The sequence below is a fragment of the Salvelinus sp. IW2-2015 genome, linkage group LG26 (assembly GCF_002910315.2).
Source record: "Salvelinus sp. IW2-2015 linkage group LG26, ASM291031v2, whole genome shotgun sequence".
Lineage (NCBI taxonomy): Eukaryota > Metazoa > Chordata > Actinopteri > Salmoniformes > Salmonidae > Salvelinus > Salvelinus sp. IW2-2015.
Genome location: NC_036866.1, coordinates 18,078,560 through 18,089,574, shown reverse-complemented (window position 1 = coordinate 18,089,574; position 11,015 = coordinate 18,078,560). Strand labels below are relative to the sequence as shown.

The following is an 11,015-nucleotide window of genomic DNA, read 5'->3' as shown; positions in this document are numbered from 1 at the left end:
ACTGTCAGTTTAGCGATTTGGCTTTGGCGCCACCGTGCGCTCAATATGAAGCATGACTTCAATAACTTAACAAAATACTCTGTCACTGTTTATGGTGTCATTGTATATATATTTTTTATCTATTTTCTATATCCTATTTTAATATTGGCCTAATTAGGGTTAGCCTACATTGGTGTCAGGAGTGAGATGGTGCTGGCGGGAGGCACATGGTGGTGATGGACTTGTGAAGGTGAAGTGCAGGTGGGGATTTCTGAGGATGGGGGGTAACACAATACAATTGCCTACTTTGTCCTGGACTAGTAACATGTTTTTATGGTCATTTTGATATAGGCCTAGACCTACTGTGGTAATTCGGGGCATAATGTAAATTGTAGGCTAGTGATTACTGTCAGAAAAAGAGAACCTTCCATGTAAGAAAGGCTCCAGACATAAATAAATGTAGCCTTGATGACTGGCTGAATTATCTATATAATTCTGTATTCTTGCATGCAGAACGGCATAGTTTAGGATTCCATGGGTTAATGATTAACAAAACATCGCTGTGGCAGTGGTTCAACGCAAGGTGGGAGACATGAGCTATGACGAAAGCGCATGGGCTGCGTTGGAGAGGCTGTGAAGGCGCATCATAGTCTATGTCAGCGCATTGCTGGTCTGCAAGACTGTAAATTCTCTTAGACAACAGAAACGAGTCTTAACTGCACAGTGTTCAAGGTGAATAACAGAGCTGAAAATAATTTGAAGAAACGAGAAATTGGGGAAGTGTGTCTATGCGCATCAATTAGCAAGAATGGATATAAGGTAGGTGCGCAAATGTTGAGATTGACTAGGGCAGGAGAGGTGCAAGGGATCAAAGTTATTAAAGGCACAATTAATTGTCACATTGTTTGCCTAATACAAAATTCACCATTAATTCTTAATCATTTCTGGAAGTTGCCTCTACAGCAGGGTTCTGTGAAGTATTATTGTGGGTTTTTGGAGACAACATGATAGGTAGGTTATGAATTTGAAAATGACCTGTAGTGGGGAAATTGTAGCTGTCGATTATTTTTTATGATATATATCTCATATAGGGTTATCAGGTCCTCAGTGATTAATTAGAATATTGATTTATGAGTTTGAATATTGATTAAGGAGTTTGATGATTAGTTAATGTCATTATTTTCAATAATTATGCTGATCCATATGACAAGATCATTTTTGTTCATTTACTTGTACATTTTAAGTGTCAATAGTCCATGATGCCGAAAGATTGTGATGAGCCTCTATGAGCCACATATTTTGAACAACTCTTACTGGACTTGATGGCTTCGCATGCTGCTTGTCACATGCAGGCACAAAAACACTGACAGATTGACAGATTGACAAACAAGTTCCATTTATGACCATGCTGCTATAGGGAGACATGCACAATCTCCAACAGCTTAATTAACATCACATGACTTCAGTTACCACCATATAATTTCCAACAGAATCTGAATGAAAGTTTGGCATCCATCACAACACAAGACAATAGAAATCCAGAGCCCAGTGTAATAATGACATTCTAGATTGTGTGTACTGCAGTGATGCTCAGAGCAACCAACGACAGCAGAGAGTTCAAACTACAGAGAACACAGTAAAGATATGTGTTGTTCGATCAATAGGCAAAAATTAAACAATGAAATGAAAGACATTAAATGTAATAGTCACAGCAAAGTATCTGTGGCTAGCAAATAGGCTTACTTCTATTTTTAAAGACAAACCTAGTAAACAAACACATCTATAGTGTATTTAACAGTTTGTTAAATGTAAAGCCTGTAGCTGGTAGATGATGACCTATACTGACCATAATACAGAATTATTATTCTACCAATAATCTCTGCATAGCGATGTTAAAATTGCTTCAGACCAACAGCCCAACATAATGAAAATGTAGAAATGGGTCAAACTAAGGTTACTGTGAGATGTGGGGCGATGGTGGTGTCTGAATTATGGTGGGCTTCAGTTAAATTACTTTTAATTTCATGTCCACCTCAATTTATTAGAGGTATCCTCTGGGGAGGAGGCCCAAACTCATTTACAAGGCAAGGACACTGAAAAGAGCAACAGATGTCTAGATGGCTTTCACTCACTAAATGTGTTGCACTCTGACTAAGCCTAAAGCAGATTTGAAACACAGTCTTTGAAATAAGAGATGAGGTTCTTGGGGTGATATTTGTATAGAGTGTATTGATGTTTGTGTTGAATTGTATTGATATTGTGTTGAATATATGAAACTATTAGCTGCTATAGTACTTCACCCAGTCATTTAGCTTTTCAACCAGTTTTTGCAAAAGGTCATTTATATTCTACTGAATATTAATCTGCATTATCTGGGCTTCAAGTAAACATACTGTATGTTGCGCATGCATGAAAGCACATATTGGAATATCATTTGTATCTTTTCCAATCTAAATTAATCATATTTGAAATGTCAAGTGTCTGGAAAGCGCTGGCATGCTTTTTGGGAATTTGTTATGCTTAACTAATACTGTGCAGAACTAAAATGCCTAATTTGAATAATTTTCTGTGGGAGCTTATAATGCAAAAATATCATGTCATTTTTTTATACAGTATATATATTTCTGCCAAGACACGCTTTTAGAACATAGGGGAAATAATATAGGGGAAACACTGCTACCTGTTGGCCATTTTTATTGCAGAGAACGAAACCATCTGTAAAGATGGTTTATAATGTTTTGTTTAACCAACATGTGTTGAGCCAATTGTTTTACTCCTAATGTTGACATTCAAACAAACAGCATTTATCTATCATGTCCAGCTAACTGTGTATTTAGCGATTGGCAATGCATGTCTTTCCAAAGGTAGATACTTTGATAGTAGTATTCTTTCAATTAACTACAATAATTGTTCTATTTTCAGGCGGATCAATGGCATTCTCATTTGTTTAAAAGGGCTAAAGGCAGAGGAAAATTAGCTTCAACATGTTGATTTGATTAATTAAATCAAATTATAACCCTGCAAAATAATTAAATAGGCTGAAGACAGACGGAACATAGTACACCATTAAAAGGGTATCATTAGCAACAAATACAGAACACGTGTAGGGACATTTATTCCTACATTCCCACGCTGACATATCACACACTCACACATGCCAGTTCCTATGTCCTTCACTCTCTCCATCTTACTCACATAGAAACAAACTCATCACCTGCAAACATGACAGAAAATGTAAGCTCAAGGATGGACACCCCAACCAACATTTCCTTGGTGGGACCAGGGGACCCCATATCCCAGTCTCTAGAGTACAAGACTGTGGCAGTTTTTCTGGTTCTGCTAGTCTGTGGACTTGGCATTGTGGGTAATATCATGGTGGTTCTGGTGGTTCTCACCACGAGACACATGCGTACGCCCACTAACTGCTACCTGGTCAGCCTGGCCATAGCGGACCTGACCGTGCTGGTGGCCGCTGGTCTGCCCAATGTGTCAGACAGCCTGACGGGTACCTGGGTGTTTGGGCATGCTGGCTGCCTTGGCATCACCTACCTCCAGTACCTTGGCATCAATGTGTCCTCCTGCTCTATCACAGCCTTTACTGTGGAGAGGTGAGTGATGCCTCAACTACCGTAACCCCTTTATACCTCATCAACCAAAGCCATAAACAAAAACGATTTGGAATAATTTGCTGTATAAATGTCTTTGGAGAACAACAAGCAAAAGTGTCTGTTGTTTGTGCTTCTCCATTTCCAGGTACATTGCTATCTGCCACCCAATGAGGGCCCAGACAGTGTGCACGGTGTCCCGGGCCAAGCGGATCATAGCAGGGGTGTGGGTGTTCACCTGTGTCTACTGCATGCTGTGGTTCTTCCTGGTGGATATCCAGGTAATGAAGAGCGGCAGCATCCAGTGTGGCTACAAGGTGTCCCGTGACCTCTACCTCCCCATATACCTCATTGACTTTGCCATCTTCTATGTGATCCCTCTGCTCCTGGCCATCGTCCTGTACGGCCTCATCGCCCGCATCCTGTACCTCAATCCACTCCCCAACCGGCCCGATGCGGGCACGGTCTCCTCTGGTGCCACCACGCTCCGCAGGAGCTGCAAGGAACCAGCAGATGGAGGGAAAGGGGGTCGTCAGGGCCGCCCGAAGAGCACGCTCTCCTCCAGGAAACAGGTGCGTACATCACAGAGCAAGGAGCCCCCTTTATGTCCTCCTGTAATTGACATCCAATGGCTTTGGTCACAATTGACCCCAGCATAATCTTTACCCTGCTCTCTGATCTCCACGGATTAGCGCATGATACCGTCAAAGCATCATGTTCTTCCTATCACTTGGGATAAGTGGCCTGCTGTTTGCAGAGTCAACTGCACTGCCCACCTTGGTTATGACTGACCTAAGGGTGAAATAGCTGTAATGGTTTCTGGAGCTGTTGGGGTAAAAGGCTTTCTCAGAGGATCTGAGTCTGTGGTGTTGCACAATGCCAAGTGCCTTAGCCATAGCTTTATACGTGTTCTCTCAAAACTTTACGGTATTGTACATTGTGTACTCAGGTCTTATGCCTGAAAACCCACATTCCCCTTATCCATTTAATATGAGGGTAAGCAAGGCCATATTAGTATGTAGGCTATGTATGTATGTTTTGATTTCACCCATCCTATTGTATTAATTGTTTCCAAACACAAGTGTATGGTAATACCCACTTCCTTAGCAAATTCATGTAATTATTTATTTTCACATTGCCTACATAACAGAAGCATTCAAAATATGAATACCTATCTAATCACAATGTTACAAAACCGTAAGTAAACAGTGGCTTAGACCTTCAGGCTCTAGAAATTCAACCATACTGTAGAATGAAGAAAATAACTCCCGTTTATCAGTCAGCATTGGCTAAATCCTTTGCATGAGACACATTTGGCTGAGGAATATCACACAGCCAGTTAGTGCTTGCTCGGTATGGCAGCATTGTAGGCTACATGTATTGCAATGGGGAAATAAAACACAGGATTGTAAAATCATAGACATAGACACACACACAAAAGTCTCGCCTCTGAAATAATGACTTCCCCAGGCTCTCCAGTGCAGTGCACCTGCTGTGGGATACAGTATCCACAGTATCCTTATTATCCACAGGTCCCCAGCTATAATGATGTTTCAAGGCTGAAATGAAAACATAGACTAAAACCAGAACACTAGGTACAGCAACAGCTGTCAGTTCTGTGGCAGAAAAGTGAAGAAAATAACATACTGTATGTCATGTCAGGATGCTCAAAATGACCTTGCGTGTGTGTGTGTGTGCATCGGTTTTTGATTGTGGGTAGATCTTAATCTCAAGTGTTCAAGGAGCTCCATTTGAGCAAAATATTTGCATAATAAGATTAGTAATTTCCATTGAAGTGTGCTTAATGCAGCAGATGATTATAGTCTCAGTTCTCCAACAGTTACTCTTTGCTCTTTTATCTATTGGACCTCTATTTGATTTGCTGATAAAAATCTGATGAAGTTCTGATGAAACTTCTGTAGCCTACAGATGTAGGATCTTAATTTGAGCCAGTTTGCTACAGCAGGAAAATAATCCTGCAGCAACAGGAAATGTGAATTCTTATGTGGATTATGATTCATGGACATTTCTGTAGAGGTTAATACATTTTTCGTAAGGGAAAATCAAGTCTGAAATTTCGTAGCGGAAATTTCAAATTCAGAAGCCTTTTTAAACCTAACCTAAGTTTTATATTTCCTGTATTCAACCTAATTGAAACCTGCTATGATCTGCAGCAGCTTTGTTTGTGATCTACAGCAGTCTGCTTTAAAACTCCCTGTGCTGGTGATGCGTTATGAAAATAATAAGATGCATATTCGAAATGTCACAGTGATCCTTAGTGTCATTATCTCGCTGTTGTATAATTAAAGCCTCCACCTCCATGGCTCTCTCCGCTTCAATTAAACGCTTCAATTTTTTTATTTCACTCAACGTTGCTGTCATCGACTGCCGTTTATCAAGGGAACCTTATCTCAAAAAGCATTTAGCTTAAAGAGGCCATGTATGATACGAGTATCAACCGCCTCTCTTTTGTGTTGCCATGATCAAACGTAGGACGACTAATAAAAGGTTTTGAATTGGTGAGAGTAAAGTGTTTAAAATTCGTACAGACAAAAAGGTGAGCAGGGGATAAAAGACAGTCTGTGCCATTGTTTGGGAGTGATAAGGCTAATCAGTGGAGTCTTACGGTGGTTCTTCATCTGTCTCACCAGGGTTCTAGAATGTCTGCCTGTGTGTTGTCGCCATGGTCACAAAGCCAGGGGCTGAGGGACTCACTCTCTCTCTCTCTCTCTCTCTCTGTCTCGCTCTCTCTCTCGCTCTCGCTCTCTCTCTCTCTCTCTCTGATGATATACCCACCTCTGAAATGTGGGTCTGTTCTCCCTAAGACACTGGGGGCCCCTGTGGCCTCGTTGACATAATCCACTATGCCTGCTGTCCAAGGCCAAACACTCTCTGGTTAAGAGTGGCCACAGTGTGTCTGTTTGCTTGATACAAGGCTCTCACACAGATAAACACTGAATTGTGGAGTGCTAAAGGTAATCTCTAATGTAATGTTGAGTGCGATAAGGGAATCAGATTAATGATACTGTAATACGTCCCACAGTATTTAACTGTGCTTCCGATACCACTGAATATGACAGTTTGACACATATGTTTAAACGATTATGTATGCATGTTCATCCATTTATTGGATTTAAAAGGTTAATGGCTTAGCCCAAGTTTATTGTGACATGAGTGAACATACAGTATGCATTAGATCTCCCCTGATCTAATCTCTCCTGTTTCTCTCACAGGTCACTAAGATGCTCTCAGTGGTGGTGATCCTGTTCGCTTTACTGTGGATGCCCTACCGGACCTTGGTCCTTATTAACTCCTTCATTGCCACACCCTACCTGGACGCATGGTTTGTTCTGTTCTGTCGGATCTGTATGTATGCCAACAGCGCCATCAACCCCGTAGTGTACAACCTGATGTCTCAGAAGTTCCGTTCAGCGTTCCGCGGGCTCTACAGATGCCAGAGCCAGGAGGCCCACCACCGCTCCCTCTCCATGATCCAGAGCGGCTACAGCATGGCCAGGGACCCACGCACCCCACAGCAGACCAGCAACGGGACCAAACAGGGGGCCAGGAGAGTGACCTGCACTGACACAGTGACAGAGTGGCAGAGCAAAGACACCTCCCCAGCCAAAGAGAAGAAGGATCTGGATCACCTGAAGGAAGATAGGAAAGACACAAGCTGTGGTGAGATCAAATCAACACCTCAACAAACTGAGATCATGTCCACGTCTAGGCAAAATGAGATCAAATCTACACTTGGGCTGAATGAGATCAAATCCACACCTGGGCAAAATGAGATCAAATCCACACCTGGGCAGAACGAGATCAAGTCCATACCTGGGCAAAATGAGATCAAGTCCACACCTGGGCAAAATGAGATCCAGTCCACACCTGGGCCAACTGAGATGACTGAGGCAGGAATGAATCACACAGTGCTGTAGATAAAACAAGCCTGTTTTCACATGAGGAAGTGAGTATTAGTCATTCACCAATTCAAGCAAATTTTGGTAACATATCAAGCCCTTGACGGGTATTGCAGGATGCATTGGAATGAAAAATTCATCCATTACCCTTGAATAAGCACTATCACCTATTGTAGAATGAAACTATTCTGGCCAATAATACTATATACATTTAGGATTCTGGATTTTTGGCTGTTGCATAGTCACAAAAAGCATCATCAACACGTGACGGAGTGGTATGGACCACTTCCAGGGATCACTGCAGGTCTCCTTTGCTCTTGTTAGTGCATTTCATTAGGTACACTTCTGTTGTTAAGCTCAGAGGGAAAGAGGAATAACATGCTGTTCAGAGAGAGCGAGAGAGAGAGAGCACTGGCTGCCTTTAAGGGATGCCACAAATACATTTTTAGAAGTGCTTTTAGGTATGATGCTGCTTACAGAGATCTTCTCATCATTCAGTTTCAAAGCCCTAAAAGTCAGATGTGAAATAGCAATGATCTGTCCTCCCTGCAGTCCAGGGACAACACTGTAAAGCACTGCCATTTGTTCTGCATAAAAGCCCCGGCTCAGAGCACAGGACATGTTACTATAGTTGTATCTCCACTTTGCCAAGAGATACATGTTAATGTTCTGGGCCACATGTAAGAAAGTTGGAAGGACTGGCGTAACCGTGGTTTGGAGACCCATTCATTTGTGGCTGAATGGTATTCAACGAATGCAAACAGAGTACACAGGTTAAATGCCCATAGATGTTTAATGTTTGGGTTAATATCTGGATAAACAGCAGTCGTAAATGATCCCTTAACAATGTTTGGGGAAGTGGGAATATTAGGATGCTGGCCTTCAAAGTGGTTCAGCCGACCCAGCCCTGCGAAAATGAGTTCAAGTTGTTGTATTATTGAAAGAGTGGCTCATCCGCTATCTACACATCCACACCTCATTATGAGTCATGGTCCCAGCCCAACCTAGGCTGAGTCTCTTTCAAATCACACATCCTGAATTAAAGTGGAATGTGTGCAAATTCTTTATCCTGTAATGAGAATACCACTCTAGTTTCAGTCATTTCTAGTGGGTAGCCATCAAGACATGTATAGATGAGTAAGGTCTGCAGCATTTTAATAGATAGTTTCAGTGCCACAGATTTAGTCATCATCCAGTTCATGTCATACACGTATAGGTTCCACGGCTATTCTACAGTATGTGATCTCCAATCCCAGTGGTCGGCAGACTATTACATTTTATTACACAAATATGAACACATTTCAAATCTCTAATAATATTTTTTTTGTTGAGAAATAAGTGCATCATATTGAGACTCTGGTGGATCCTTTGATACGAATATAAATGCCTTTTAACACTATCCAACAATTTAATTCCTGAATGTCTTTCCAAAAGTATGTTTTGTTCAGTCGTTCAGTCACTGTCACTTGGTCTCTTTTCAATGCTTTTTTCAAAGTCTTGGTTCTCCCTCTCTGTCTTCCCAGTTTACCTTGTCTTTTATTCATGCCATCTAAAACCTGTGCCTCAAAGAAAAGCACTGAACATTTCTTCCTACATCATTGAGATGGGTTGAGAATACATCTGTCATTTTGCCAAAAAACTGTTGAAACATAATTAATGTTTTGCTTTGTATTTGAAAAGCAGAACATCATTCTGTTGTTAAGGATAATTACAACATTCTCAAACGTAACTGCCAAAGCAACAAATGTGGCATAACAAAACACTCTTTATCTAGTTGTTTACACAGTGTATGGATTTGCTGATAGGATTTTGTAGTGCTATTTGGACGCTGGAAAGCGTGTATATTTTTTGGACTGTTTTTTTTTTTTGTCATTATTGGGAGCTAGAAAGCTTGCCACTTTGATATTGTGTCATCAGTGCGTTGTAATCTCAATCTTAGAATTGTATTTGATATGCTAAACTGGTGTTTGTAATGATAAATAAGCTATGTACTGGTGTGTGGTGTACAGTATATGCACGCGCAGTAAGTACAGTGTTGTGTTTACAATTTTGCCAAAACATAATAAATTCATCCAAAACATGTTTGTCAGCTATTTCGTTATTCTTTGCCTTTGTTTCTTCATGAGCATCTTGCAGGAAAATCAGTATGGAACGCACAATCGAGATGTTTCTAATGGAATAGATGTTTTTGCACTGCAATGGTTCTAAAATGTACTTTACAGCAATGACTCGGAAAATGATTTATTTTCGCCTAAGTGATTAAGTTAATTGGTTAATTCAGTGTTTTGTTTACATTTTATATACTGTATATATATATTTTTGAAACATTATATTAAAATATGGCTTTAAGGTTCTTTTAAATAAGAAGTTGAGTTGCAGAAGAGGATTTGGTTGAGTTGCAGCATTCTATTTGTAAAATTACAGATACTCCAGATGTGTTGCAAGTAACACATTACATGTTCAAATTACACCCACTCTTTTCTTAGAATCATTTCAAGGACGCCTACATGGCTCAAAAGTATATTTTATTTTCTGGTATTGCAACAATAAACAAATCTAACTGTGGAATCTAACTCAGGTAGGCAGATGGTTGCTAAGGTTACATACAGTTTCTGTGCTCAGAATAGAGGGCTGGAGGGCCACCTGATAAGATGCTGTGGGGAATGGGTCTCTCATCAGGTGCAGGTATCAGTATTCTTTGTCAAAAAATAAAGTGTCATCACCCAGAGGATTCTGAAGGCCTTTGAAAATGACAATATGCAAATATCAGAGTGTACTGTAGACCTTTGACCTAGAACAGATGTTTAAGAAGTATTTAGTTCCTCTGAGTAGGTGGCAACAACACTTCATCATCAGATCCGTCCTATTCCAGACTTCTCTTTGTTCATACCTTTGTCTCTACTGTTTCGATGTCTCTGATTAAATGGAATGAATGTCCTAAACTTTTCTAGAGGGGTAGAACTTTGACAGAAAAAAGTGAAGTATAGAATCTAAATATGAGAGATACTGTTGAGCCCCCAAAGGATTACTTTTTTTTCATATGGACATTTTCACTGTCAATTAAACTGCAAAATCTAAACGTTCCTAACCACTCCAATCAAAAAGTTTGTGATTGAAGAAGGAGAGCGGGTGATACAACTGTATTCACACACAGTCCTTTATCCTGGTTTAAAATGTTCCACCTTTTAATAATTCATTTATAAAAAGCATCTCAATTAATTATGTACTTTTTGTCCCCCTTTCCTCAAATTCTGAAATGTTATTATGCGATTACTTTAGTGTCACAGAGGGGGCAAGCAACTGTTCACAGGATCCAAACCTGGCCAGATCAGGAGAGGTCATTGTTCCTGTCCACAGACCTGAATGGCGTTAAGTGTCTGGGGGTATGTGTTGTGAGGCACCTGACAGCACCCAGGTACAAAGCCTCATTCAGGCCAGATGTAGTGATAACAGGTTCATCAGAACCTCAGCACCTGCCATGGAGACTGTGTTGTTGTCTGTCAGCCCTCCT

The 11,015-nt window shown here is 40.7% G+C and overlaps 1 protein-coding gene across 1 annotated transcript; it reads left to right on the top strand.

Moving 5' to 3' along the window:
- The first annotated feature begins 2,907 nt into the window (after nt 1-2,907).
- Nucleotides 2,908-9,557, top strand: LOC111952345 (thyrotropin-releasing hormone receptor-like). Its single transcript, XM_023970927.1, has 3 exons — nt 2,908-3,587; nt 3,733-4,156; nt 6,818-9,557. The coding sequence occupies exons 1-3, from the start codon at nt 3,202-3,204 to the stop codon at nt 7,520-7,522; spliced, it is 1,515 nt and encodes a 504-aa protein (XP_023826695.1). The 5' UTR covers nt 2,908-3,201; the 3' UTR covers nt 7,523-9,557.
- The last annotated feature ends 1,458 nt before the right edge of the window (nt 9,558-11,015 follow it).

What these genes read in the sequence shown, in the direction of transcription:
- LOC111952345 (XM_023970927.1), top strand. Translation starts at nt 3,202, where the DNA reads ATGACAGAAAATGTAAGCTCAAGGATGGACACCCCAACCAACATTTCC. An exon ending in ACAGCCTTTACTGTGGAGAG is followed by an intron (nt 3,588 to 3,732) that starts GTGAGTGATGCC and finishes CTCCATTTCCAG; the next exon opens with GTACATTGCTATCTGCCACC. An exon ending in CGCTCTCCTCCAGGAAACAG is followed by an intron (nt 4,157 to 6,817) that starts GTGCGTACATCA and finishes TTTCTCTCACAG; the next exon opens with GTCACTAAGATGCTCTCAGT.